Source organism: Hyaena hyaena, unplaced genomic scaffold (genome assembly GCF_003009895.1).
Source record: "Hyaena hyaena isolate Hyena2069 unplaced genomic scaffold, ASM300989v1 scaffold_138, whole genome shotgun sequence".
NCBI lineage: Eukaryota > Metazoa > Chordata > Mammalia > Carnivora > Hyaenidae > Hyaena > Hyaena hyaena.
Genome location: NW_024080770.1, coordinates 1,918,871 through 1,942,637, shown reverse-complemented (window position 1 = coordinate 1,942,637; position 23,767 = coordinate 1,918,871). Strand labels below are relative to the sequence as shown.

Below are 23,767 nucleotides of genomic sequence, written 5' to 3'. Positions count from 1 at the left end.
AAGACACCCAGATTGTGCACATGCCCTCTGCACATGGGCATGTTCTACTCCACAAGTAGGCTTTAATTACAAAACACAAGGTCAAAGATAACATTAAGCATTTTAAGGGGGTCACCTGGGTGGCTCAGTTGGTTAAGTGGCCGACTTCAGTTCAGGTCACGATCTCATGGTTCGGGAGTTCGAGCCCCACATCAGGCTCTGTGCTGACAGCTCAGAGCCTGGAACCTGCTTCGGATTCTCTGTCTCCCTCTCTCTGACCCTCCCCGGCTCATGCTCTGTTTCTCTCTGTCTCAATAATAAATAAAACAGAAAAAAAATTAAAAAAAAAAAAAAAAAGAATTTTAAGGGGCGCCTGGGTGGCTCAGTTGGTTAAGCATCTGACTTCGGCTCAGGTCATGATCTCACGTCCGTGGGTTTGAGCCCCACATCGGGTTCTGTGCTGACAGTTCAGAGCCTGGAGGCTGTTTCAGACTCTGTCTCCCTCTCTCTCTGCACCGTCCCCCCCCCCCCGCTCATTCTCTGTCTCTCAAAGTAAAATAAAGATACATATTTTTAAAAAAATAAAGAATTTTAAGACTGCACAAGTCACATGCCCGTAAAGCCAAACCTGCTTAGGAGAGGATTCAAATTTTCACTATTAAATGCGATGTAGTGATTTTTTCATAGATGCTGTTGCTGAACTCAAAGAAACTTTCTATACCTAGTTTGCTAAGAGGTGTTTTTTTGTTTTTTTTTTTTTTTTACCATAAATGGGTGTTGAAATCTGTCAAGTGTTTTCCTGTGTTTACTGAAATAATCATGAATTTTCCTTTTTAGGCTAATAAATTGAATTATATCAATCGATTTTAACATGCCAAAACATTACATTGCTTTGAAAATCCCTAACTGGTCGTTATGTGTTACCCTTTCTACAGATTGCTGGGTTCTATTTGCTAATGTTCTATTAAAGATTCTTAGATACACAATGAGAAGTATTCACCTGTGGTATTTTTTTTCTATGCCTTTTTCTGGTTTTGATACCAGGCAATGCTGACCTACTAAAACTAGTAGGGAAACATTCCTGCTTCTATTTTTTGGCATAGTTTGTATAGAATTGTATTATTTCACTCTTAATAGTTTGGTGGAATTCAGGATTGAAACCATGTGGGACTGGGGTCTCTTTGAGACGGGAGTTATTAAGTTCAAACTCAATTTCTTTCATGGATACAGGGCTATTCAACTTTGGTAGTAGGTCTATCAAGTGATTTATCTAATTTGTCAAATTTGTTGGCGTATCATAGTTTATAACATTTTATTTTTCTGTTAATGTCTGTAGGACCTATAGTCATGTTCCCATTCCCATTTCTGGTATTTGTAATTTGTATCCTTTCTCATTCCTCTGATCATCTAGCTAGAGATTTATCTATTTTGACTTTTTCAAAGGACCAGCTTTGGATTCACTGATTTTTCTTTGTTGTTTGTCCAGATTTTCTGGGTTGTTTTTTTTTTTATCACTTCCTATTTCTTACTCTGAATTTTTCTACTTAAGGTGGAAGCATAATTGATCTTAGATGTTATTTTTTCTTTTTTTTTTTTTTAAAGAATTCTTTTTTTTTTTTTTAAATGTTTTATTTATTTCTAGGAGAGAGAGAGAGAGACAGCGTGAGCAGGGGAGGGTCAGAGAGGGAGTCACAGACCGAAACAGGCTCCAGGCTCTGAGCTGGCAGTCAGCACAGAGCCCGACGCGGGGCTCGAACCCACGAACCGCGAGATCATGACCCGAGCGAAAGTTGGACGCTTAACCAACTACGCCACCCGGGCGCCCCAGAGATGTTATTTTTTCTAATGTTTATTTTTTTGAGAGAGAGAGAGAGAGAGCAGAGCAGCGGAGAGGTAGAGAGAGGGAGGCACAGAATTGGAAGCAGGCTCCAGGTTCTGAGCTGTCAGCACAGAGCCCAACGCAGGGTTTGAACTCATGAACCGTGAGATCATGACCTGAGCTGAAGTCAGATGCTTAACCAACTGAGCCACCCAGGTGTCCCTAAACCTTTATTAATATAAACATTTAATACAATAAATTTCCCTCTTAGTGCCACTTTGTGTACATCCCACAGGTTTGGGCATGTTTTCATTTTCATTTAATTCAACACATTTTTTTCATGTTTCTTGTGATTTCTATCTTGACCCATGAATTAGTTAGGCATGTGTTTAACTTCCAAATATTTTGTGATTTTAAGATCTATTTATTTCTACTTCAATCCCTCATTTTTGTTAGAGGACACACTTTGTATGCTTTTAATCATTTTTTAATGAATTGAATCCTGTGTTATGGCCAGCAGATTGCTTATCTTCATGAGCATTTCCATGCACTTGAATGCATGCTCTGTAGTTGCTGGGTGGAAGGTTCTGTAATATACCATGCTGGTCCAGTTGGTTGTTCAGATGGTTCAAGTGGTCTATATATTTACTAATTTGTCTATTTGTTTTACCAGTAACAGAGAGAAGTGATACAATCTTCAAATATTATGGATTTGTCTATTCTTTCTTTTTGTTCTGTCAGTTACTGCTTCATGTATTTTGAAGCTTTGTTATTAGGTACCTATGTATTTGGGAGTATGATGAGTGTTTGATGAACTGTCTCCTTTATCATTATGAAATGTTATTTGTTCCTCTTTGTCCCTGGTAATATTCGCTATTCCAAAATCTACAGGTTCTTTATGCACTGCTTAATACAGCCAGCCACTCCTTCTTCTTTTTGGTTAATGTTTAAAAGTAAAAGGATGGACAAAGACATCCCATGTAATCTATCTGTGTCTTTACATTTAATATGGGTTTCTTTATGATGGCTTATAGTTGCTTCTTGCTTTGGTTTTTTACTTATTTATGTATTTATTTATTGAGAGAGAGAGAAAGCGCACAAGCAGGGGAGGGGCAGAGAGAGAGGGAGACACAGAATCTGAAGCAGGACCCAGGCTCTGAGCTGTCAGCACAGAGCCTGGTGCAGGGCTCAAATCCACAAACTGTGAGATCATGACATGAGCCTAAGCTGGACATTCAACTGACTGAGCCACCTAGGTGCCCCATTCTTGCTTGGTCATATAACATTATCGTCCTACTAAGTGGCATCATTACATCACATACACTTAATATTTTCATCAATATGGCTGAATTTAAAACTATGACATTAATTGTCTTCTATTTGTCTCATTTGTTCTGTTACTTTTTCCCCCTCTTTTCCTGCTATCTTTTGACTTACCATTCTATCTCCATTATTGGCTTATGTGCCATATTTCTTTGTTACGCTTTTGTAATGGCTGCTCTGATATTTACAATACACCTCTCTAACTTAATACAGTCTACTTTACATATTATTACTTTACATATATTTAAGAAAATTATGGGGTGTGTCTACTCTTGGTTTTGGCTCAGGTCATGATCTCACAATTTATAAGATTGAGCCCTGCATCAAGCTCTGCAGTGACAGCATGGAGCCTGCCTCAGATTCTCTCTCCCTCTCTCTCTGCCCCTCCCCTGCTCACACTATCTTTCTTTCTCTCTCAAAATAAACATTAAAAAAATTTTTTTAAGTATATGGTCATTTCTTCCCTCCTGTCCCTTATGCTACTATATTTTGTCTCTATGTTATAAACTCCAAAGTACATTCTTCATATTTTTGCTTCAGTCTTTTAAAAACATTAAATATGAAGAAAAAGAACTTTCATTTTCTCCCACTTATTTACCACTGAGGGGTCTCTTCGTTCCTTTGTGCAGTCCAAATTTCTGTCCCATGTATTTTTCTTTTGCCTAAAAAACTTTCATTAATACTTTTTGTAGTACAGTTCTGCCAGTGATGAACTCTCAACTTTAGTTTGTCTTATTTAAAAAAAAAAATATTTAAGTAATCTCTACCCCCCAGTTGGGGCTTGAACTCATAACCTTGAGACCAAAAGTCACATGCCCTTCTGACTAAGCCAGTCAGGCACCTCCCCCACAAAATAAAAGTATTTCACCTTCATTTTCTGAAGGATATTTTTGTTAGGTATAGAATTCTAGATTGACCATTTTAATCTTTAAGTTGTATTGTCTTCTGCCTTAGAATAATTTCTGACCAGAAATCTTCTATCATTATTTGTTCCTCTCTATGTAATAGGTCTTCTTACTTTCTTTCTAGTTGCTTTTATTAGTTTTTCCTTATTATAAGTATTAGGCAATTTGATTATGATACACCTTGATGTGACTCTCTTTTTGGGTATATGAGTCATGCTGTGCTTCTTCAACTGTGGGTTTATAGTTTTTGGACATTTTCCACCATTATTACTTCAAATTTTTTCTGTCCTCTCTCTCTCTTCTTCTGGGACAGCAGTGCTCTCCACTCTCTACAGTTTACAGTCAAAGCGATTGCAAATAACTGTCTAGGTCCTCTGCTTCAGATCCAAAATTACCTTCCATCTTCCTCTCTTACCACGTCACCCAATTCTGCAGTCAAAGAATCTCTGTTAATACATATGCATTCATTCTCTAGACCACTGCTCACCAAAAACTGCTTCTGTCCCTTCGCTATCAATACAAGGCTCAAAACGGAATTTACCCTTCATGACCCAGCTCAGTAACACCTCCTCCATGAGGCCCCTCCTAATAGAGGCAGAAAGACACTCTTTCTCTACGCTCACAGGTCTTGCGTGTCATAGTGGCCCCTTGAAGGCTTGAGGCCATCCTTTCAGTCAATTTGGGATGAGCCCTACCTCATACCCAGGAGAAGGAAAGGTATTAGGCCCTGATGACTCTGTGATGGGAGCAGAAGCAATGACTGTATGAAAACGTGCCTGCGCGAGACTCTCCTCAGGGAGAATGTGAGCAACAGTATCTTATGAAGGAGTGAGTCGGGCAGCAGCTCTCTCTTTCCTCCAAAGGGAAAAATGAGCCACATCACAGATTAAGTCAATTATTCTGAGCCAGAGGAAATACTTCTAAGGGTATTACTACCAGCTCGGTCTCTCTCCATACAGCCTCTCGGGAGTTGGAAGGGGCAAGAACCATGCCAGCCTGTGACTTCATTCTTATAAAGCCAGGAGAGCCCAGGGGCAGGCAATCAGAGGAAGCCACACAGCTCCTGGCTCCAGGTCTCTGGGGACAGAGCCCCGGCCCCAGGGCAGCAAACAATTCCCGAGATTGGGAAAACAAAAGCAAGATTACCCATGCCACCAAGAGCAGCTCCCCTGCAAAAATCTGAAGCCTGAGGCCACCTCAGTTTCACACTGGAAACTGAGGCACAGAACTCCAGACCATCCCCTTCAAATGCGCTCACCCCAGGTCACCTATCTTCCCTCTAGCCCCACTTCCTGTTCTCATCATCTTCCTCACACAACCACACACTCAAAGGCTTTCCACCTGAATAAATTCCTCCTAACACCCCACCAGCCCCTCACTCACCCTTGCCACCTCAAATGCCAATGCCCACCTGCCCCTCCAGCCACACCCTCTGAAGCTGTCTCCCATCTCCTCCCAAGTTCCGGAGCAGAGCCACAGAGGATACTCCTGAACAGGCCCGCCATCTCCCGTGCCTGGAGCCTCACCACAGAATCAGGGGTCGCGGTGTTCCTCAGCTCCTTCTTTGAGCGGGTGGAAGAATACTGGCTTAGGGGCCGGAGACTGAGGCTACAGATGGGGGCTAGGACGACACTGTGTGACCTCAAGCAAGTGACTTCCCTTCTGGGTCTCAGCATTCTCCCTCTGGAGACAGTGACAGCCCCAAGGCTCTCCTCACCGGGTAGAGCACCACGGGCAGGAGGGGACAGAGCGCAGTGGGAACAAGCCCTTCTTCTACGTACACCTCAACTCATCCCGATTTGCAAATCCCGCTCAAGCAAAATGCTGCTTAGCGCATCTCAGTGGGGATACATTTTTGGATTTAATGTCCATTTAGTTACCAACACATAGTAACACTTGCATGGAAACGGGGCTTCGTTGTTTACAAAGTACTTGCACTCACGGTCTCATACACTCCTTGCCACAACCTGGCTGGCTGGCGGGACATAGTCATCACAGCAAACCTAGGAGGCAAGCATTAGTCTAGGAGCTTTACCTACGGTAACTCCTTCAGAGGTTTCGCGAAGAAGCCACAGACAGGGCTAAGCCACCTGACCGTGATCCCAGAGCTGAGGAAGGGCAGGTCCAGCCCTGGCACCCCAGCCCAGCATCAGCCTCGGGTCTGGTGCTTACTCATCAGGCACGTGCCCCCCACCCTCCTCACTCTCAGAAGAGCACACCAGACTCCGTGACCTCAGATGGCTGGTCTGAGGCCCCGGCATCCACGGAGGGGCAGAGTTGGAACTCCACTCCTGTTCACCGACAAAACGACAACGAAATGCGCAAAGCCAGAAACACAAAGGAGGTCGGCACTTGACAGAAACATAGGCACTATGGAGCCCCAACCCTCCGACGGAGGCTCGGGGTTCGCCGAGAGAGCCCTGGGCGTCTAGCCACCTAGCTCCTGGCCCAGCTTCCCTCCTCCTGCACAAACCACCACCCTTTCTCTTTCACCCTGCAAGTTGGTTTGTGTTGATTTAGATGCTTTGGAGCATCCCAGTGACTAAAGCACTCGGACAGGGGCCACAGCAGGTGCCGGGACTAGTGGCAGCCACTGGCTCTCAGCTGAGATGCCGCTGTCATGTACCCAGCAGGATGGGCTGGGCCTACACTTCCTGCTCAGTGGGACCCACACCGAGTCCTTCTTGCTGTGTCATGTGGAGGCTGGCGGGAGCAGCTGGCCACGCCAGCCTGGCTCTTCTTCAGCTCAAGGAGCAGCCACGACTACACATGAGAAGCCACCAGTGTGGCCGTCGGGCGGGACCTCCTGGCTGCAGGAGGAAAGGGCTGCAGACTGCAGGTATACCTCACCACCTTGAGAAGGAAACTGGTTACCAATAAGGAGCATGCAGGCGTTAGTGCAGTCATACTTTCACTGATTTGCATAAATAATCTCTCAATCCTAAATGTGCATAGATTCACATAAATTTGCAAATTCATAGAAAGCTCTCTGCAAATACATACACCAAAAACTTGGCACTGATTGCCTACAGGAAGGGGGGAGGGTGGGCAAGGGGGTGGGGGGGAGAGGGACTTTCACAGCTACTCTTTAGAACACCTGCCTGGATGGAATTGTTTCTTACAAGCCCTTGCATATTATCGAGGGAAATCAATCTTCGTACCTATTGATCTATAAAAGGGGGCTCTATGTTACCAGTAGGCACCCTTGAGGAATAATATCATGGGTAATATTTTTCCATACTATTTAGTATTTGCCGGGCTTTGCATAATGGGCACATTTGTTACTGTTACAGTACACTGAGCCATATGAAATGCAATTAGTGCTTTTTTTGCAGATCGAAAGTGGTTGCATATTGGGAATTTCATGTGATTTAACCTTAAAAACTCGTGCATCAACATTCAACAAATATTTATGGAGGGACTGCTTTGTGTCATGCCCATATTCAGATAAATTGTTTTGGTGTTAAGAAAGGAGATAAACCAAGCCGGGCCCCTTTCGTAGCCCCAGCACCTGGCAACTCGTGCAGACATGCATCTAGAGCCTTGTATGTTTGGCTGAATGAAAAGATAAATTACTGGCTAGATGGACAACAGATACCCATCAATAGACATACAAATGCGATTACACAGTCCAGATAATCAATACCACCCGCAGCGTCCTGTAAGGAAAAAGACAAAGAGGAGGACGGGTCAGACTCTGGTTGACTTGGCAATGCTGTGGCCCTCGGCTGCTCCGGCAGGGTGACGGGAGCAGAGAAGCAACAGAGAAAGGACACAGCATCAGGGGCGTGCAGGCTGCGGAGGGTCATGGCCATGGGCAGAGGGGCAGCCCAGGTTGGCCAGCACAACCCCTCAGCCATGACCGGCAGTCCCCAGCCGAATGGTCCCTTGAAAGGGCTCCTCTGCCTCTCCCCTCTCCCTTAAACAGCACATGCTGCCGGGCAGGAGAACATTCTAACAGTCTCCATGGAGCTGTCCCACCATCCAGGCAGCAGTGGGTTTCTCTATATTAATGTAAATGTTTATATGTAGACTGTAATTCTTTCACAAAGGTTCGAAACCTAAACTTCCCAAGAGTAGAGAGCCCTCTCCCCACCAAACCTTACATTACAGCTGTAAAAGAATGTATGCCTCTTACATGTGTGTCCTGCAGGGAGGATGGGCGGGTTCTTAGCGCAGGCGGGGGAACAATGTCTGTGAAACAGGAGCAGGGGCCCCTGGGCATGGAGTTTCGGTTTGCAGGCAAAAAGTACCTGGGATCCTGTAAGGTCCAAAACCCACATCACCTGAGGACTGCTTGGGAGAAGTGGTTTAGGCTGAGGAGGAGACTGGGGGCAGGGAGATGGCAGAATTCAAATACTGCAAGGGCTGCCGGGCAGAAAACAGGAGACAGGACACATCACTTTCTCTGCAGAAACTTGAACCAGGAACAGACAGAGAGGGCAGGATGGGGCCAGGAGCGTGGGACAGCACTGAAGTGCTCTGACCCGATATTCCAGATGAGTCAAGACCATCCGCCCCTCGATAAGACCCACTGGCCTGACACACACAGCTGGCAGGATCCTCTCTAGAACACTCATGCAGTTCTGCTCCAACTTCTGGAGTGTTTCCCCACAGGCAGCTGTGTTTAGTCCCAAGCCTGGTTCTGTCAGCTGTTTTTGGTATCCTATTTACATAATTCATATATAACCTAAACAGATAAAATAGGAGTTTGAAAAAAAAAAAAGGCAATTGTTTCTAAGAAAAGTGAATATTTTGGAAATTTTTGAGTGAACAGCTAAAACTGTTGGTAAATTAGAAGTGAGCAAGATCGGGGTGCCTCGGTGGCTCAGTCGGTTGAGCATCCAACTTCGGCTCAGGTCATGATCTCATGCTCATGAGTTCAAGCCTCGCGTCTGGCTCTGTGCTGACAGCTCAGAGCCTGGAGCCTGCTTCAGATTTGGTGTCTCCCTCTCTCTCTGCCCCTCTTCCATTTGCTCTCTTTCTCTCTCAAAAATAAATAAAAACATTTTTAAATGTTTTTAAAAAAAGAAGTGAGCAAGATAATAGCAAAAATTTGGCCAGGAAGTTATAAAAATCTAAAATCCTGTACCCAGATTATTTCCAACTGACTTTTAATTATCTCTCCTTTAAGGAAACTGGAAATTATAGATGACACATCCTAACTACAAGGGACACCAATGTGGGCACCTAGGCACAAAGGAAAGATCTTCCCCTCAACAAAAGATAAGCAAGTGACCCTATAGCTATGTGTATGCAGTTAAAATAATGTTAAATACATATAAATGTGTATATATGTACAATTACTTTGGATTCCTGGATCTTACAGACTTTCTAAAAATCTACCTCATTGTATTACTCTTTAAATACAATCAGCAGGAGTATATTTTGATGAGTGCTGACAAATGCATACAGCTATGTGACTACATCCACAATCATGATTCAGAGCCCATAAGATTCTATTATGGCCCATCCAAGCCTGTTCCCTCACGCTTCAATGTGCCTGTAGTGGTATCTCAGCTCTTACTGTGCTGTATTGAGGTCATCCACTGTCTACCATCTTTCCAAGCTTTGGTTTTTATTCCCTTTCCTTACAGTGAAATTTACTCTTTTTGGTATACAGTCTATGTGTTTTTGACACACAGTTATGTGGCCACCATCACAAGAACTTTGCACATTAGCTGACCAACTACATGTCCCAATCTCATCTGGCAAGAGCATTTTCACTGCATTTGGATCTGGAAGACCTGAGATTAACCTGCTTGCATTTTCTCCATGGTTCTGGGCACCTTATTTATACCGTGTGCTTCCTCCCCTTTCTCTCCATCTATAATGCCAAGGGCAAGAATATCAACTAGAAGTAAGTATGACGACTAAAGACAACCAGTAGATAAAAAGTACTTTAAAGATCTATGTAAATGTTCTCTGTAATTAATTTTAACAGCATCTTTAGACCAATGAGGCTTTCTGAAGGAAAGGGAGTTTCCCATCCCCAGAGAAATGGAAGCAAAGACACACAAAGAGTATGTGTCTGGGATTCCATGGCCTGCAAGTTGGACCATGAGCCCCAAAGATCCTTCCCATCTCCAAATCCAGTGACAAGTCTCATGAGGCGTGTGTGAGTGTATGCTAGTGAGGAGAAGCCACGCGAGACCACCCAGGAGCAATGGGGGCTGTCCCACAGCCCCAGGGTCCTCTTTATTCTCAATGAAGAAACCAAGCTCCACATGGCTCAAATGATTTGACCTAATGGAAGAAGACATTTGACATTCCTCCGGTCCAAATCATTCTGGAGACCTTCCTCACCCACTACCTACTCTTAATTCATTCCTCCCAAAATAGAGAAAGATATTAAATGAAAGGTCACTGCTACAATGCAAAACAATAACAAGCAAAAGAAATCGCCTCCCAAAATCAAAGGACAAAAAGCCTGCATTAAAAATCCAGTATTCTTTGTACTCGTGTGAAACATCACCTGAAAAGTACATTCCTTCTAACAGTCTAAGGCAACAACCACAAGATGTTGACCCAGCTCCCCTATGCCCCAGTAAGGGGAGTAGGTTTCCAATGACCCAACCAAGGTGCCCTTCAGACATCTGGAGCATGTAGCTTCTCTTCTCTACCTTTGGAACGGCCCAAGTTGTGCTAAAATTCCTCCCCAGTGGAGCCAGTAATAATGACAGCAAAAGGCAGAGCAACAGGCACTTCTAGGCCCAGCGGTGCCTCAGCCCTGCACCAAAAAGCCAGGTATATAGGTTAGTGCATTTCATCATTGCACTGACCCTGTGAAGGAAGATTAGCCCATTTCACAGAGGTAGAGACTAGACAGAGAGATTAAATAACATCTCTAAGCTCTTACAGTTGGTATGTTAGGAGCCGGGAGGTACTTTGAGTCAAATAACTGTGAAGCCAGGGCCTTTAGGAGTCCTGAGGCACAAAGCACATTGGCAGCCCAGGCTCCCAAGGTCCCTTCACTAGTTTATAACTATAGAGGTCAGCTGGGTCTAAGACCAGACACTATGGAAGGAAGAGAAAATGCTCTCTAAAATAACCACACCACATTGGGTCTTTCCTGAAATAGAGAGGTAATGTCCAAAGTTTGTCCCCAGAGATGTGTGATATAAAGAACTACAATCCCAATGTGTGTGTGGGGGGGGGGCAGTGTTAGTGTCTTCCAGAGTACTTGTGAAGGATAAACTATAATCACATGTAGGAGTTTAGGAAAAGAGCTGGAGAGAGAACTGTGCCACTTTCCTGGCTATCAGAGAGAGGCTGTGTCTAATGGATGGAGTCGTCAGACACTGGGAAATGGGCCTGTGGGGCAGCGGGAGCAGTGCCCAGCCTGAGATGAGGACCCACTCTCAGCACCATGCACTGCCCTTTCCTTAATTCCCCTTCATCAAATTATTGATTTGGTTTCTTAGGAATTTGTAGCAAATATGTACCAAGTAACAGACATATGTAGTATTTCCCTCCTTGGGAGGGTGGCCAGGTCCATCTACCATCATCAGGTTGGTGACCAAGCCTTGGGCTTATCAGTCAGTCTCTTAAGAGTTTGGCCCACGGGGATCAATTATCCAGGATCCAGTCCCATTGAGTGAAAAACAGCCTTCTCAAGGCAGCCAAGAAGCCTACCTAAAGCCAACCATGGAACTGGGAGGGGCGGCTGCCTGGCCTTATGCTGCGAGATCAGACTCAGCTGGCACCAGGTTACATTTCACGAGGACCAGTCTTGAGATGGTGTGGGAACAACAAACCACAACCATGGAAATCTTGCAAAGGTTCAAATCCAGACCACGTACTTTGGGGGTTTGAATAGGGGTGAAGGGTGGGGTGGGATTTCATCTTAAACATGTCATTTTCTGTTCTGTCTACAACAAAGAAAGCATTCTTGAAGAGAGGAAAGGGAAAAGAAAAGCCTTCATTACTAATCAAAGAAAATTTCTTAGAAACCACAAAGAGGAACTTTGCTGGAGGAAATGGCTGAAAATCTGATCAGAGGAAGGAAGAGGCATCATATATAGAATGGCTGAAAGGGAGCTCAAATAAACAAACCAACCTTACACCTAAAGAAACTAAAAAAGGAACAAACAAAGCCCAAGGTGAGTAGAAGGAAGGAAACAATGAAGATCAAGACCAGAAATAAATGACACAGACTGAAAGAAAAATAGAAAAAAAATCAGTGAAATCAGGAGCTGGTTCCTTGTAAAGATTAACAAAATAGATAAACCCTTGGCCAGACACATCAAGAAAAAAAGGACCCAAATAAATAAAATCAGAAACAAAAGAGAAGTAACAACAGACACCACAGAAATACAAAGGATTGGAAGAGAACACTATGAAAAATGGTATGTCAACAAATTGGACAACCTAGGTGAAATGGATAGATTCCTAAAAACATATAATCTTCTAATATGTAATCAGGAAGAAATAGAAAATCTGAATAGACCAATTACTAGTAATCAAATTGAACTGATAATCAAAAAACTACCATAAAATAAGAGTCAGGGACCAGATGGATTGACAGGAAAATTCTACCAAACGTTTAAAGAGATACTACCAATTTTCATAAAACTATTCCAAAAAATAGAAAAGGAAAAAAAGCTTCTAAATGTATTCTATGAGGCCAACATTACACTGACACTAAAACCAGCCAAAGATATCACACACAACACACACATACACACACACACACACACACACACACACACACAAAGAAGGAAAAGAAAAAAGAAAACTAGAGGCCAATATCCCTGATGTACATAGAAAATCCTCAACAAAATATTAGCAAAATGTATTCAACAATACATTAAAAAGATCATTCACTACAATCAAGCAAAATTTATTCCAGGGATGCAAGGATGGTTCAATATTTGCAAATCAATCAACACAATATACCACATCAACAAAATGAAGGATAAAAATCATATGATCACATCAATAGATGCAGAAAAAGCATTTGCTGAAATTCAACATCTGTTCATGATAAAAGCTCTCAACAAAGTGGGTTCAGAGGGAACATACCTCAATGTAATAAAGGTCATATATGAAAAATGCACAGCTAACATCATACCCAGTAGTGAAAAGCTGAGTCCTTTTAAGATCAGGAACAACACAAAAAAGTCCACGCTTGCCACTTTTATCCAACATAGTACTGATTGCCATAGCAATCAGATAAGAAAAAGAAATGAAGCATACATATGGGCAAAGAAGAAATTGGGGAGTATCTGCAGATGGGGTGGGGCATGGATGCTCTGAGCTATGGAATCTCTCCTCTGGGCTACTCCCTAATGCTAGGTCCTAAGCCCCCTTCTTTTGATTCTACACCTTCCTTGAGCAAAACTCACCCTCCCTGTGGTGATGGGTGCCACTTAAATGCTAATGATTCCCAAATCTGGAACTCTAGATGTCTCTTCTAAGCTCCACATCTTGAACACAGGGCCTGGTGTTCAATAATTACCCACTGATGGCTCCATCAGTTAAAGGTCCAACTTTGGCTCAGGTCATGATCTCATGGCTTGTGAATTTGCTGACAGCTCAGAGCCTGGAGCCTGCTTTGGATTCTGTGTCTCCTTTGCTCTCTGCCCCTCCCCCATTCATTCTCTCTCTCTCTCTCTCTCTCTCTCTCTCCCTCCCTCCCTCCCTCATGGCATCATGCCTGGATGACCTTAAAAGTCTCCTAATCCAGGCGGCCTGGGTGGCTCAGTCAGTTGACTGACTTCAACTCAGTCATGATCTTGCAGTTCATGGGTTTGAGCCCCGTGTCAGCACAGAGCCTAGAGCCTGCTTCAGCTTCTGTGTCTCCTTTTCTCTCCACCCCTCCCCTGCTCACATTCTGTCTCTATGTCTTTCTCAAAAACAAATAAACATTAAAAAATTTTTTTAAGTAAATAAAAGTCTCCTAATCAGTCTTGGCCTCCCTCAAGTCCACCAGAATGACTCTTCTAAATGCAAATCAGATCCTGTCTGTCCCTGCTTAAATAAATTCCTACTATGGACCTCATCATTGTAGGAATAAAGCCCAAATCCATTAGTCCTTCTGCTCTCTGGCTTCTCTGCACCTTATCTCTCCAGTTCCTATCACTCACTCGTGCTCCGGTCACATAATAATGCTCAGCAGTCCCAGTCAGGTAAGAACCTCCTAGGACTCTGACTAAGAAGCCCTGTTCCCATTGCTCCACTCAGCAAACTTCTACTCATCCTTCAAATCCCAGCTCAATGGCCAGCTCTTTAGAAGCCTTCCTGTTTCCCTAGGTAGGTCCTCATTAACAGGACTTGCACCATAGCCCGTGAGCTCCTTGCGGGAGGGGCTAAGTTTTACACACTCTGAATACTCTGACTAGATTGATGCTTATGACTCTGATGAAATGTTTCATAAGTGATGGAAGGAATTAAGTTTCTCCTTAAACTAGAGGAACAAGCAGAGTACGTGGGATGGTAAGAGCTCCAGCTCTGCTCAGCCATTCTCCTATATGATCTCATGCAAATCATTTTTGTGCAAGGAGATTAGAATTAAGCCAAAAGGATATCTAGGACTCATTTTGTGGGCTACTAAGAACCCTCCTCCAATGCTGCTTTTCCCTACACAAGAACATGAACAAGTGGCAAAGGAGTATTGATTAGCACCCTTAAAAGGTTTATATAGATCTTTCTTTAAGAAATAATTTTCAGGGCTCTTGGGTGGCTCAGTCAGTTAAGTGTCTGACTCTTGGTTTCGGCTCAGGTCATCATCTCACTGCTTGTGAGATGAAGCCCCATGTGGGGCTCTGTGCTGATAGCATGGAAGTTGCCTGGGATTCTCTCTCCGTCCCTCCTCTGTTCGTGCTCTCTCTTGCATGTGCGCACTCGCTCTCTCTCCCTCTCCCTCTCAAAATTAATAAACTTTAAAAAATAATAATTCTCAAGTCACTTGGCTTAACACTAAGACATTTCCCCCATCTTGGATCTAGCCAAAAATTTATCAAACTCTCAATGAGCCGATGGGGAAGGAAACAAAGGTAAAAAACAGAGAAAGTACATACTCAACACCTATAGAGCGCATTCACAACCAAGGCACCCCAAATGGCTGCAAAGGAATTCTACGATCAGTCTTAACCTATCCTTGAGGCAAATGACAACCTGCTAAGAAAGACAAATTTGACATGTTTCTGAAGCATGTACGTGAGCAAACTCCCACCTCCTGGGAAAGAAATACAAATAACAGAGCCAGGCTGCTGATCTTGCTGATGTACAGAGAGAAGGGACCAGCCCTGATGCTGGGGTTGTGGCTGGATGCAGGGACAGCACAGCTTCCCTATAAACTGGCACAATGCCCTGGACACAGTGGGCATGCACATTTGATAAGAGAATGAATTCTCAAGAATGTAACGCAAGACAAAACTCATGCAAATGAACTATGAGCCTCTGTCTTTTTTTTTTAATGTGCTATGCAGTTTCTAAAAATTTCTGAAAATCATAGAAATGATGGATTTCATAGAGAAGCAATACCTTAAAGAAGTTACATATGCCTTGCTCTGGAGCACGCTTCTAACTCTTGAAGCATCCTGTGGTCGCATGGTATTTTTGTACCCCACCAAGACTCATGGATTTCTTTGATCCCTTCTTCCCAGCATTCCCATGTGTCCCCTGCTTTGGTCGGCAGCCTCAGAAGATGCCTGCCCTCCATTCCTTTCCTCCCTGTACGCACAGGCTCCTCTCACATCAAGGGGCAGAAGCTCCCCTTATCTTGCATTCAGGTTAGTGTGACCTTCTTGGACCATAGTGACCAGTCTAGCCTCTAAAAAAAAGACTCTGGTAGTTTCCATTTTCTCCCAGAGGCCACCACGCCTGTGAGGAAGCCCAAGCTAACCACATGGAGAGGTCACCTGGAGGAGCTCCAAGGCTCCAGGCCTTCCTAGAGCTTTCTAGCATAGTGGTCAGCTGGAATGCCAGTGGCTGAATGCAATAGCCCAGGCGGTCAGGTAGTGACCCCAGCCAGTCCCATATGAAACAGAAAAACTGCCCAGCTGAGCACAGTCAGCCCACATAAGAAGATAGTAACCTATTACTCTGAGACTGTCACAGCAATGGATAACTGAAACGCTTAGTAAATTGGATTCATTTAGGTGCCGGAAGGCCACTGAGAAAGAGTTTCCTAGAGAACCAAAACATCCAAACTTGTTTTTATCCAGTTCTGACCAAAAAAATGTTTGTAGACTGCAACACCACACCCCATCCTGTGCTAAATGTAATCTAATATTTTCTTGATGAATGGGTCATCCCCGCAGAGACATCAGGAACCACACTGTCCTACAATGTAATGAAGCCTCCAGCAGCCACAGAAATATGTAGGCTTTTAGTTGCAACCTGTTCAGTCTGCAGACAGCAATGCGCCTTGATCAGCAGTAACATGCCTGTCCCTGGAAACACCTCATTCTCCGTCACCAGCTCCCTCTAATGGTTGGGACCCTATCCCCGCTGGACTGGAACTTTATCTCAACAGGTCTGAGGAAAGATAGTCCAAGAGGTTCTTTTATGATTGAAGAGAAGGAACTCTAGAACCCCACTGATCTGAGTTTGAATCCTGATCCGCCACCTGCTAGCTATATGGCCTTAGACCAGTCATGGCACTCGTGCACATTTCAGTTTCCCCATCTGTAAATGAACACAATATCTGCCCCCTGTGGGGAGCTACGCGCCGGAAACACACCAAGAGCTCAGTAAATGAGGGCACCCTGTCTCTACTCCATGTTCGGTGGGCCTGGCCCTGCATGTGGGTGCTCCCCCTGAGCACACACAGCTGAGTGTCCGTCAGGATTACCCCCATGGAAGCTTATCATCAAGAGCGCCTATCAGTGGGCTGCCTGGATGGCTCAGTTGGTTAAATATCCAACTCCTGATTTCGGCCCAGGTCATGATCTCAGGGTTGTAGGCTTGAGGCCCTCATGGGACTCAGCGCTGAGCGTGGAACCTGCTTAAGACCCCCCCACCCCGTCTTTCTCTGCCCCTCCCCTGCGCTTGTTCACATACCATGTGCTCAGTCTCAAAAAAAAAAAAAAAGTGCCTATCAAAAGGGGACAGTGGAGGCAGGGGCTGGGAGGGAAGGTCTGAACATGTATTCAGGGTTGGGACACCCTAGTGGGATTTACTGACAAACGTGAAGAAACTGGAGAACAGTGACGACCTTGGAATCCTAAGTCTGTCTCATGGCTGTTCACCTGGACTACTGGGCAGATCAAGTCCAGGGGTGGGTGCGTGGGTGGGTGGGTGTACACCCTGGAGCTCACGAGGTAAGCCTGGGGGCAGGGCAAGGGGAGCGCTGGGGTCTGACTGGCCCTACTGCTACCCAATTCCCCACCACTGGCCCAGCCCCGGGCTTTGGTTTCCTCTCCAGGAAAACCATCTTTAATGATAAAGAGCCGACTGAAAATAAATATGAGGGATCTGAGATTCACGGCAAAACATCAGTGAGGTAATGTGGTGAAAATCAGGACCCCCTGCGTATGCACGGCAAGGACGTACTGGAAAAGCCGTTCTCACACACAGAAGGATCAGAAAAGGACACACACACACACACACACACACACACACACACAGGGCAGGACTGAGGGGGTGACTTTCTGCAAAGTCTGCAAAGTCGTTTCCATGTCCAGTAATGGACTGTTCTTCCACAGCTGGATTTGATGCCTCCCCATCCCTTCTACACCTTTCCTCATTATGCTGGTTCCTAAGACACGCCCACCTGCACACACTGCGCGGAGAGACGACCCTTCTGTCCTGCTCTGGGCTGGCAGCTTTGTCTCCCCACTCATTTCCTGCACGGCCCCCACCCTGCCGTCTTCCTGCCCCAGCTCATCACATTTCATCCCACACAGACCATCAGGTAACAACCAGGAAGATGCCATCATGGCTTCTCCCCTCCTTGTGTCCAGTTCTCAGGGGGACATGGGGGGTACCTGCTGTGACACTTTAGGGCCTCCCACCTCTTGGTACCTTTCTTCAATGCCACTTAGCAAAGACACTTAGGGGCAGCCAGAGAAGCAGGAAAGAGGCTCAGAAGCCTGCATTCCAGTGGAAGAGTGGCTCTCAGGGAAGCAAGGCTCTGGATAAGTCCTGCCTCCTTCTCCCCGTCGTCCCTCCTTCTCACTCAACAGGGACCCCTCCCCAGTTATCCAGCCCCCCACTAACTCCCAACCTCCCTGAGCCTCAGTTTCCTCATCTATAAAATGGAGCCAGTCACATCCGGGATCAAATGAGACAATGTATGTAGAACCCTAAACTCCAGCCTGCAGATGAAGGAGTCTGGAAGCATCAGCCCTCTCACACTATATCCTACTATAGCTGCTCCAGCCCCTTGGAGCGGAATGTTCATTCACGGGGTGAACACTCTGTGTGATGTGTACGTGTGAAGGAATTACACACCCACATCCTATCGTGGCCCCAGTTGTAAACAAAGGTCTTAGCAGGCTATTAATTCCAAGAGAAAATTTTGCTCCCAAATAGCCTTTCTGCTACAAAATAAAGCTATGAAATAGTTTTCAAATGTTGTTCCTTGTCCCTGAATGTCCACGGACTCTAACCACCCCGTCAGAAGCAAGCAGGCTGTGTGGGCGCATCTGGGTCTGGCGAATGGCCACTGGCCTCAGGAATGCTTCCCACCACCTTGGCTGCGTCTTCACCCATAAGCTGATGCCTGGTCCTGCCCTGGGTCCCTCCTGCTCCATCACATCACCCTAAGCAGCAGTTTGTGGCAGTAGAGAGCGAGTTGTGCCATGAGAGGCTGGTGGTGCCAGGACTCAGGCAAGGGGAAGGATGTGGGGAGACCCGGCTAGCTGCAGCTTGCTCCCCGCAGCCTGGCTCCCCTGCACTCAGCCTCAGACTGGGATTGTCTGATTCCCGTTATTCCCAGACCCCGCAGGCTGCAAGGCCCATAGTATTGCTCAGTAATCTTTACTCCTGTACTAACAAATGAGCAACACCCCAACCCTACACCCCATCTGACAGCCCAGCTCCACCTGCTCTTCCGGTCAGAACCCCAACCTCCCTGTCTCCTATGAGAAAATCCCAGGGCAGGATGGACATCTTGCCCCTGACATTCCAGGCTACCCTGAGGTCTCCCTGTCCCTCTGTCTACCCCCTAACCCCCTACCAGATTGCTAGAATGAAGGGTGTAGGAAGCCGTGGACAGTGAAAGTGCTTCTTAGTGCTGCTGGCGGCAGCAGCAATGGAGCCTTTCCAAAGCCCCCAGATCCAGTATCTGCTGGAGCCCAGTTCACCCCTCCCCATCAGCCCAGGAGGGAGTCCCTGGCTGTATCCAACAGGTGACGGGCAACAAAAAAGAAAAGGGGTCTTTAGGCAAGAGAAAGAAGAGGAAGGATGTGCTGGGGTCTGGAGAACGTTCCTGGTGATACCCCAGCTGGGGATCTGGCTACCGACCCCATTCTCACATCCCCGTTCCAGCCTACTCTTGGTCTCAGGAGGGAACACGGGCCCGCAGAAGCAGAGGGCACAGGCGTGTTGCCTTATTCCATGGCTGGAGGAGACATGTATTCAGTGTTCTCCCCACAGCGCACACGGCCACATGGGGCTCAGTTTCGACCACATTCAGAAATACTGAATGCAGGGACTCTGGGACTTAAGGAAAACTTGGACAAGTGGGTCTGGGAACCCAGGAACCTTTTAAAAAGTCATATTAGTTCCAAACAAGTGACTCAAACTTCTGGAACGCAGCCCACTGAAAGCTGGGGCCTCCTGCATTCTATCTCAGGCTCCCAAATGGACCTTGAGAGGCAGCTCCTCCTTCCCCTCCATTCCCAAAGTCACATCCAGGGCACAATTTCTAGGTCAAGGCCATGCTCTCCTGGGATGCTAATAGTGTTATCTTCTACTTACTTATTTTTCTTTTTTCCCTATTTCCTAACCTTTTTGGGGTTTTTGTCTCTTCTTAGCATCACCCAAAGAATACCAGCAAATCATGAGTTTAGTGTTCGGGCTCCAAAGGGGAGAATTTGGTTTTGCTCCCTTAATGGACAGCGAAGCATATGGGAAAACTCCAGTGGTCCAGGGGCCTGGGCAGAGAGGAAGAGGCCAGAAGTGACTGCTTAGTAGAAAGTAATGGTTCAAAGTTGGAGGTCAGACCCCAAAGGCTGCCATGCCCACCTGTCTGCCTGCTCGGAGCTGTGCTTCCTGATTCCAAGCAGAAAGGACTCCTGCCATTCTTCCCCAGAGAGCTTCCAGCAGGACCCTTGGCCAGCAGAGGCACGAGCTAAAGTTCACGGACTCCAAAGTCAAGAGCAATGGCAGACTGTCACTCTATGTGAACAGGGCATTGGAGCAAAACCAAGGGAAGCGTTGGTGTGCCCAGGGGGCCCACACGCACCAGCCCAGGGCTGGGCTTCTACAGGACGCACCAAGCTTCCCGAGAGAAGACACGGCATGAGCCACGACGGAAGAGCAGGAAGAATCTTGGTCCAGGAACCAGGAAAAAGTTAAAACAGAAAATCTGTGTTTTCCTCTAACCAAGTGGGAGGCAACAGGTTGGCTCCCTGGGGCTCTTGCATCAACCCCTACGGCACTGCTAGGCCTATGGAGAACTTGGCCCTCAAGCCCAGGAGACCGTGACAATGGCTTTGGCCGAGATGCAGCCAGCGTCATGATAGAGGAGGAAGAGCACCGGAACTGGAATCGAGAAAGGGCTGCTCCAGGCGGGTGACCACCGTAACTACCTCTGCAGCCTCGAACAGACCACTTTCCATCTCTGGGCTCACATATAAAGAAGGTAGCACCTAGGGCACAAGACTGTGGAACTGACTGACGGAGCCCCACAGGCTCCTCCGGATGGGCTAGTAGATAAACTCAGATGCTGAGAATCACAGCTCCCAGTCTCTATAGCCCCTCACCACCTCGTCAGGGTCTTGGCTTCCGGCAGGAACACAATGTAATTAGTTAAGCGGCGGCCAAAACTCCACCCCTTCCAACAGAACACGTCCTCAAAGAACTAGCAGACCCTCTGCCACGCTCGCGAACACGATTGTCCCTGTGTATGTCGCCGTAGCTTCTACCTGCTCCGTGCACCCTGAGCTCCCAGCGGCAGGCGAAGGATGGAGGACCATCACACCTTCGTGTTTCCCGGTGCATCTTCACCCACATCCCCTTCGGTCTTGATAAGCAGCACTTATGCAGACAGACAGTCCTCATCCGAGAGAGGGGCACCGAGTCCACACAAGTCAGGCAACTGCTGGAGCGAGTCAAGGACAGGCTGGAGACCAGAAGCTAAGGGAACCCCCCCTTCCCCATAAGAGGTCTTTCTGGAGAAGATCAAGGACAGAGGGAAGGGCCAGGATGACGCTGCCTTGGAACCAGGCCTACTGGGCCTTCCTGCTGCCCACTTGGGCTGAACACAAGTGACAGAGTGGCCCTGAGGCCCAATGTCCTGATATCCTCCACTCCCTCAGGCTAAACACAGAAAGCTCTAGAGCAAAGCCAGGGGGTGAGGGAGAGATGGTGGTCTTCCTGCACAAGCAGCCGAGAGCCCCAGAGGCACTCCCCCAACACACGCTGACTCAAGGGCAAAGAAAACAATGCCATCCCACCTTTGAAACCTGCACCACCTCGCAAGAGAGCTGGTGGGAAGGGACGCCCCGGGGTGGGACTCAAGGCGGGACTCACCTCCCTCAGCAAGTGCACGCCTTTCAGCCCGTCCTGCTGCTGCTGGGCCACGGTGACGCCCAAGACGAGCGTGTGCACCACACAGGAGACCACGGAGATGACGACGATGGGGCTGAGGCTGAGGGGCAGCGTGATGAAGAAGGAGAAGACAAAGAAGGTCTGCCAGCCCACCGTGTCGCTGGCCGCATGTGCGCGGGCAAAGTTCAGGCCCAGGTAGGAGAAAATCTGGGCAGTTATCAGCAGCCACAGCAGGTAGGGCACCACTTTCCGGGTGACGCGGTCCGGGAGGAGCCCCTTCTTGCAGAGCACGAAGAGCAGGATGTCCAACAGCAGTCCCATCCCGGCCACGACAAGGGGAGCCAGCTTGTCGCTGGAGTAGACCACGGCGCACATGACCACCACGTAGCAGTCGAAGAGGGCCGCGAAGACCACGAGCACCAGCAGGGTCTCATGGCGCTGCCGTTTGAAGTAGGTCTGGTACAAGTTCTCCAAGGACTCGGGCACGAAGGTCAGCCGCATGAACCGAGGCAGGCAGAGGCAGGATCCCGAGCTCCGGACAGAGATCTCATGGGTGCGGCCCACCCCGCGGTCAGGGTCAGAGGGCAGGCTGACTGAGTATTCGGCAGAGTACTCAGCCGAGTACTCGGGCTCCGAAAAGCCCTGGTTCCTCGGCATCCTGGCGGCGGTCTGCTTCTACCGGCTCAGGAGAGGCGGACCCGGGACAGAGGAAGGGCTCTGGAACGGGCCACCTACCAGCCACCTCCAGCAGCAACGCAGAGCAGGTCTCCAAGACGGGCAGCGCCGATCTGGAACTTAGAAGGGCAATGCCAAGTAGATACACCTCCCCTCCTTCCTACCTGCGGCTTCCCACGACCCACCCGACCCCTCCCGGAAGATCGCAGCCGCCCGAAGCTCGGGGACCAGGGCCTTCTCCAGCCGCCCCCACCGGACCGCCCTCCCCCGCCCCGCTCCACACACGCACACACCACACACGCACACACCACACACACATCACACACCACACACCACACACACACCACACACCACACGCACACCACACACCACACACACACATCACACACCACACACCACACACACACCACACACACATCACACACCACACACATCACACACCACACACATCACACACCACACACATCACACGCACACCACACACACCCATCACTCACACCACACACACACCACACACACACCACACACACATCACACACACATCACACACCACACACACACCACACATCACACACACACACACCACACGCACATCACACACCACACGCACATCACACACACACACCACACACACACACACCACACACACACCACACACACCACACACACACCCCTGGTCCTGTCCTCGTCAGTTTCCTGTCTCTGGCTTGCCGAGAGGCCCGGTCACCTCTCCATCCCTCACACTCCAGGTCCGTCTGTGTCATCTCTTCTCCCTCGGTGCCTGACTTCCTCACCTAAATTTCCAACAGGCCCAAGCGCTAGAAGCTGGAGATCAAACGTGCCCGGGAACAACCAAAGCCATCCCGGGGATTCCTGAATCTTCCTTCTGTTTACTTCCTTTATCCCACCCAGCCCTGGGCGGCTCCGGCTCTCCACCTCCGGGCACTACCTGCCCTCGGGAAGGCTGGCCTGCCCCCGCATTTACCTGTGCGGGAACTCAGGAGCCGCGCGGTCCGCCCGGTCCCCGCGCGGGCTGCGGGGCTGGGTCACGCGTGTGGCGGGCGGGGGCCGGAGGGCTCAGCGCGCGGGCGGGGGCCGCGCCGCCCCGCCAGCGTCCCGGTCCCCGGCCGGAGCGCGACGCCCGCGCCGTCAGGCCCGGGACCCGGCCAGGAGAGGCGCGGGGCTGCCCCTCAGCATCCGCGGGCGCCCGGCCGCAGGAGGAAGGCGGCGGCGGGCGCTGGAAAATCGGGGGGCGCCCGCCTCCGGGGCTGCGGCTCGCTGCGCGGCCGGACCCCTCCCTCTCGCCCCCGCGGCGGCGGCGCGGCTAGGGGCGCACCCGGGGCCCTCCCAGGCGGGAGCGCGGGCCGAGGCCGGGGCAGCCCGCCAGCATCCTCTGGGCCGC

The 23,767-nt window shown here is 48.0% G+C and overlaps 1 protein-coding gene across 1 annotated transcript in view; it reads right to left on the bottom strand.

The window, feature by feature from the left end:
- Nucleotides 1-23,767, bottom strand: part of ADCY3 (adenylate cyclase 3) — a 90,887-nt gene extending 67,120 nt beyond the window's left edge. The window contains 2 exon segments of the mRNA XM_039238292.1: nucleotides 21,673-22,484; nucleotides 23,351-23,767. Coding sequence (XP_039094223.1) covers nucleotides 21,673-22,347 — 675 coding nt within the window. The 5' untranslated portion in view covers nucleotides 22,348-22,484; nucleotides 23,351-23,767.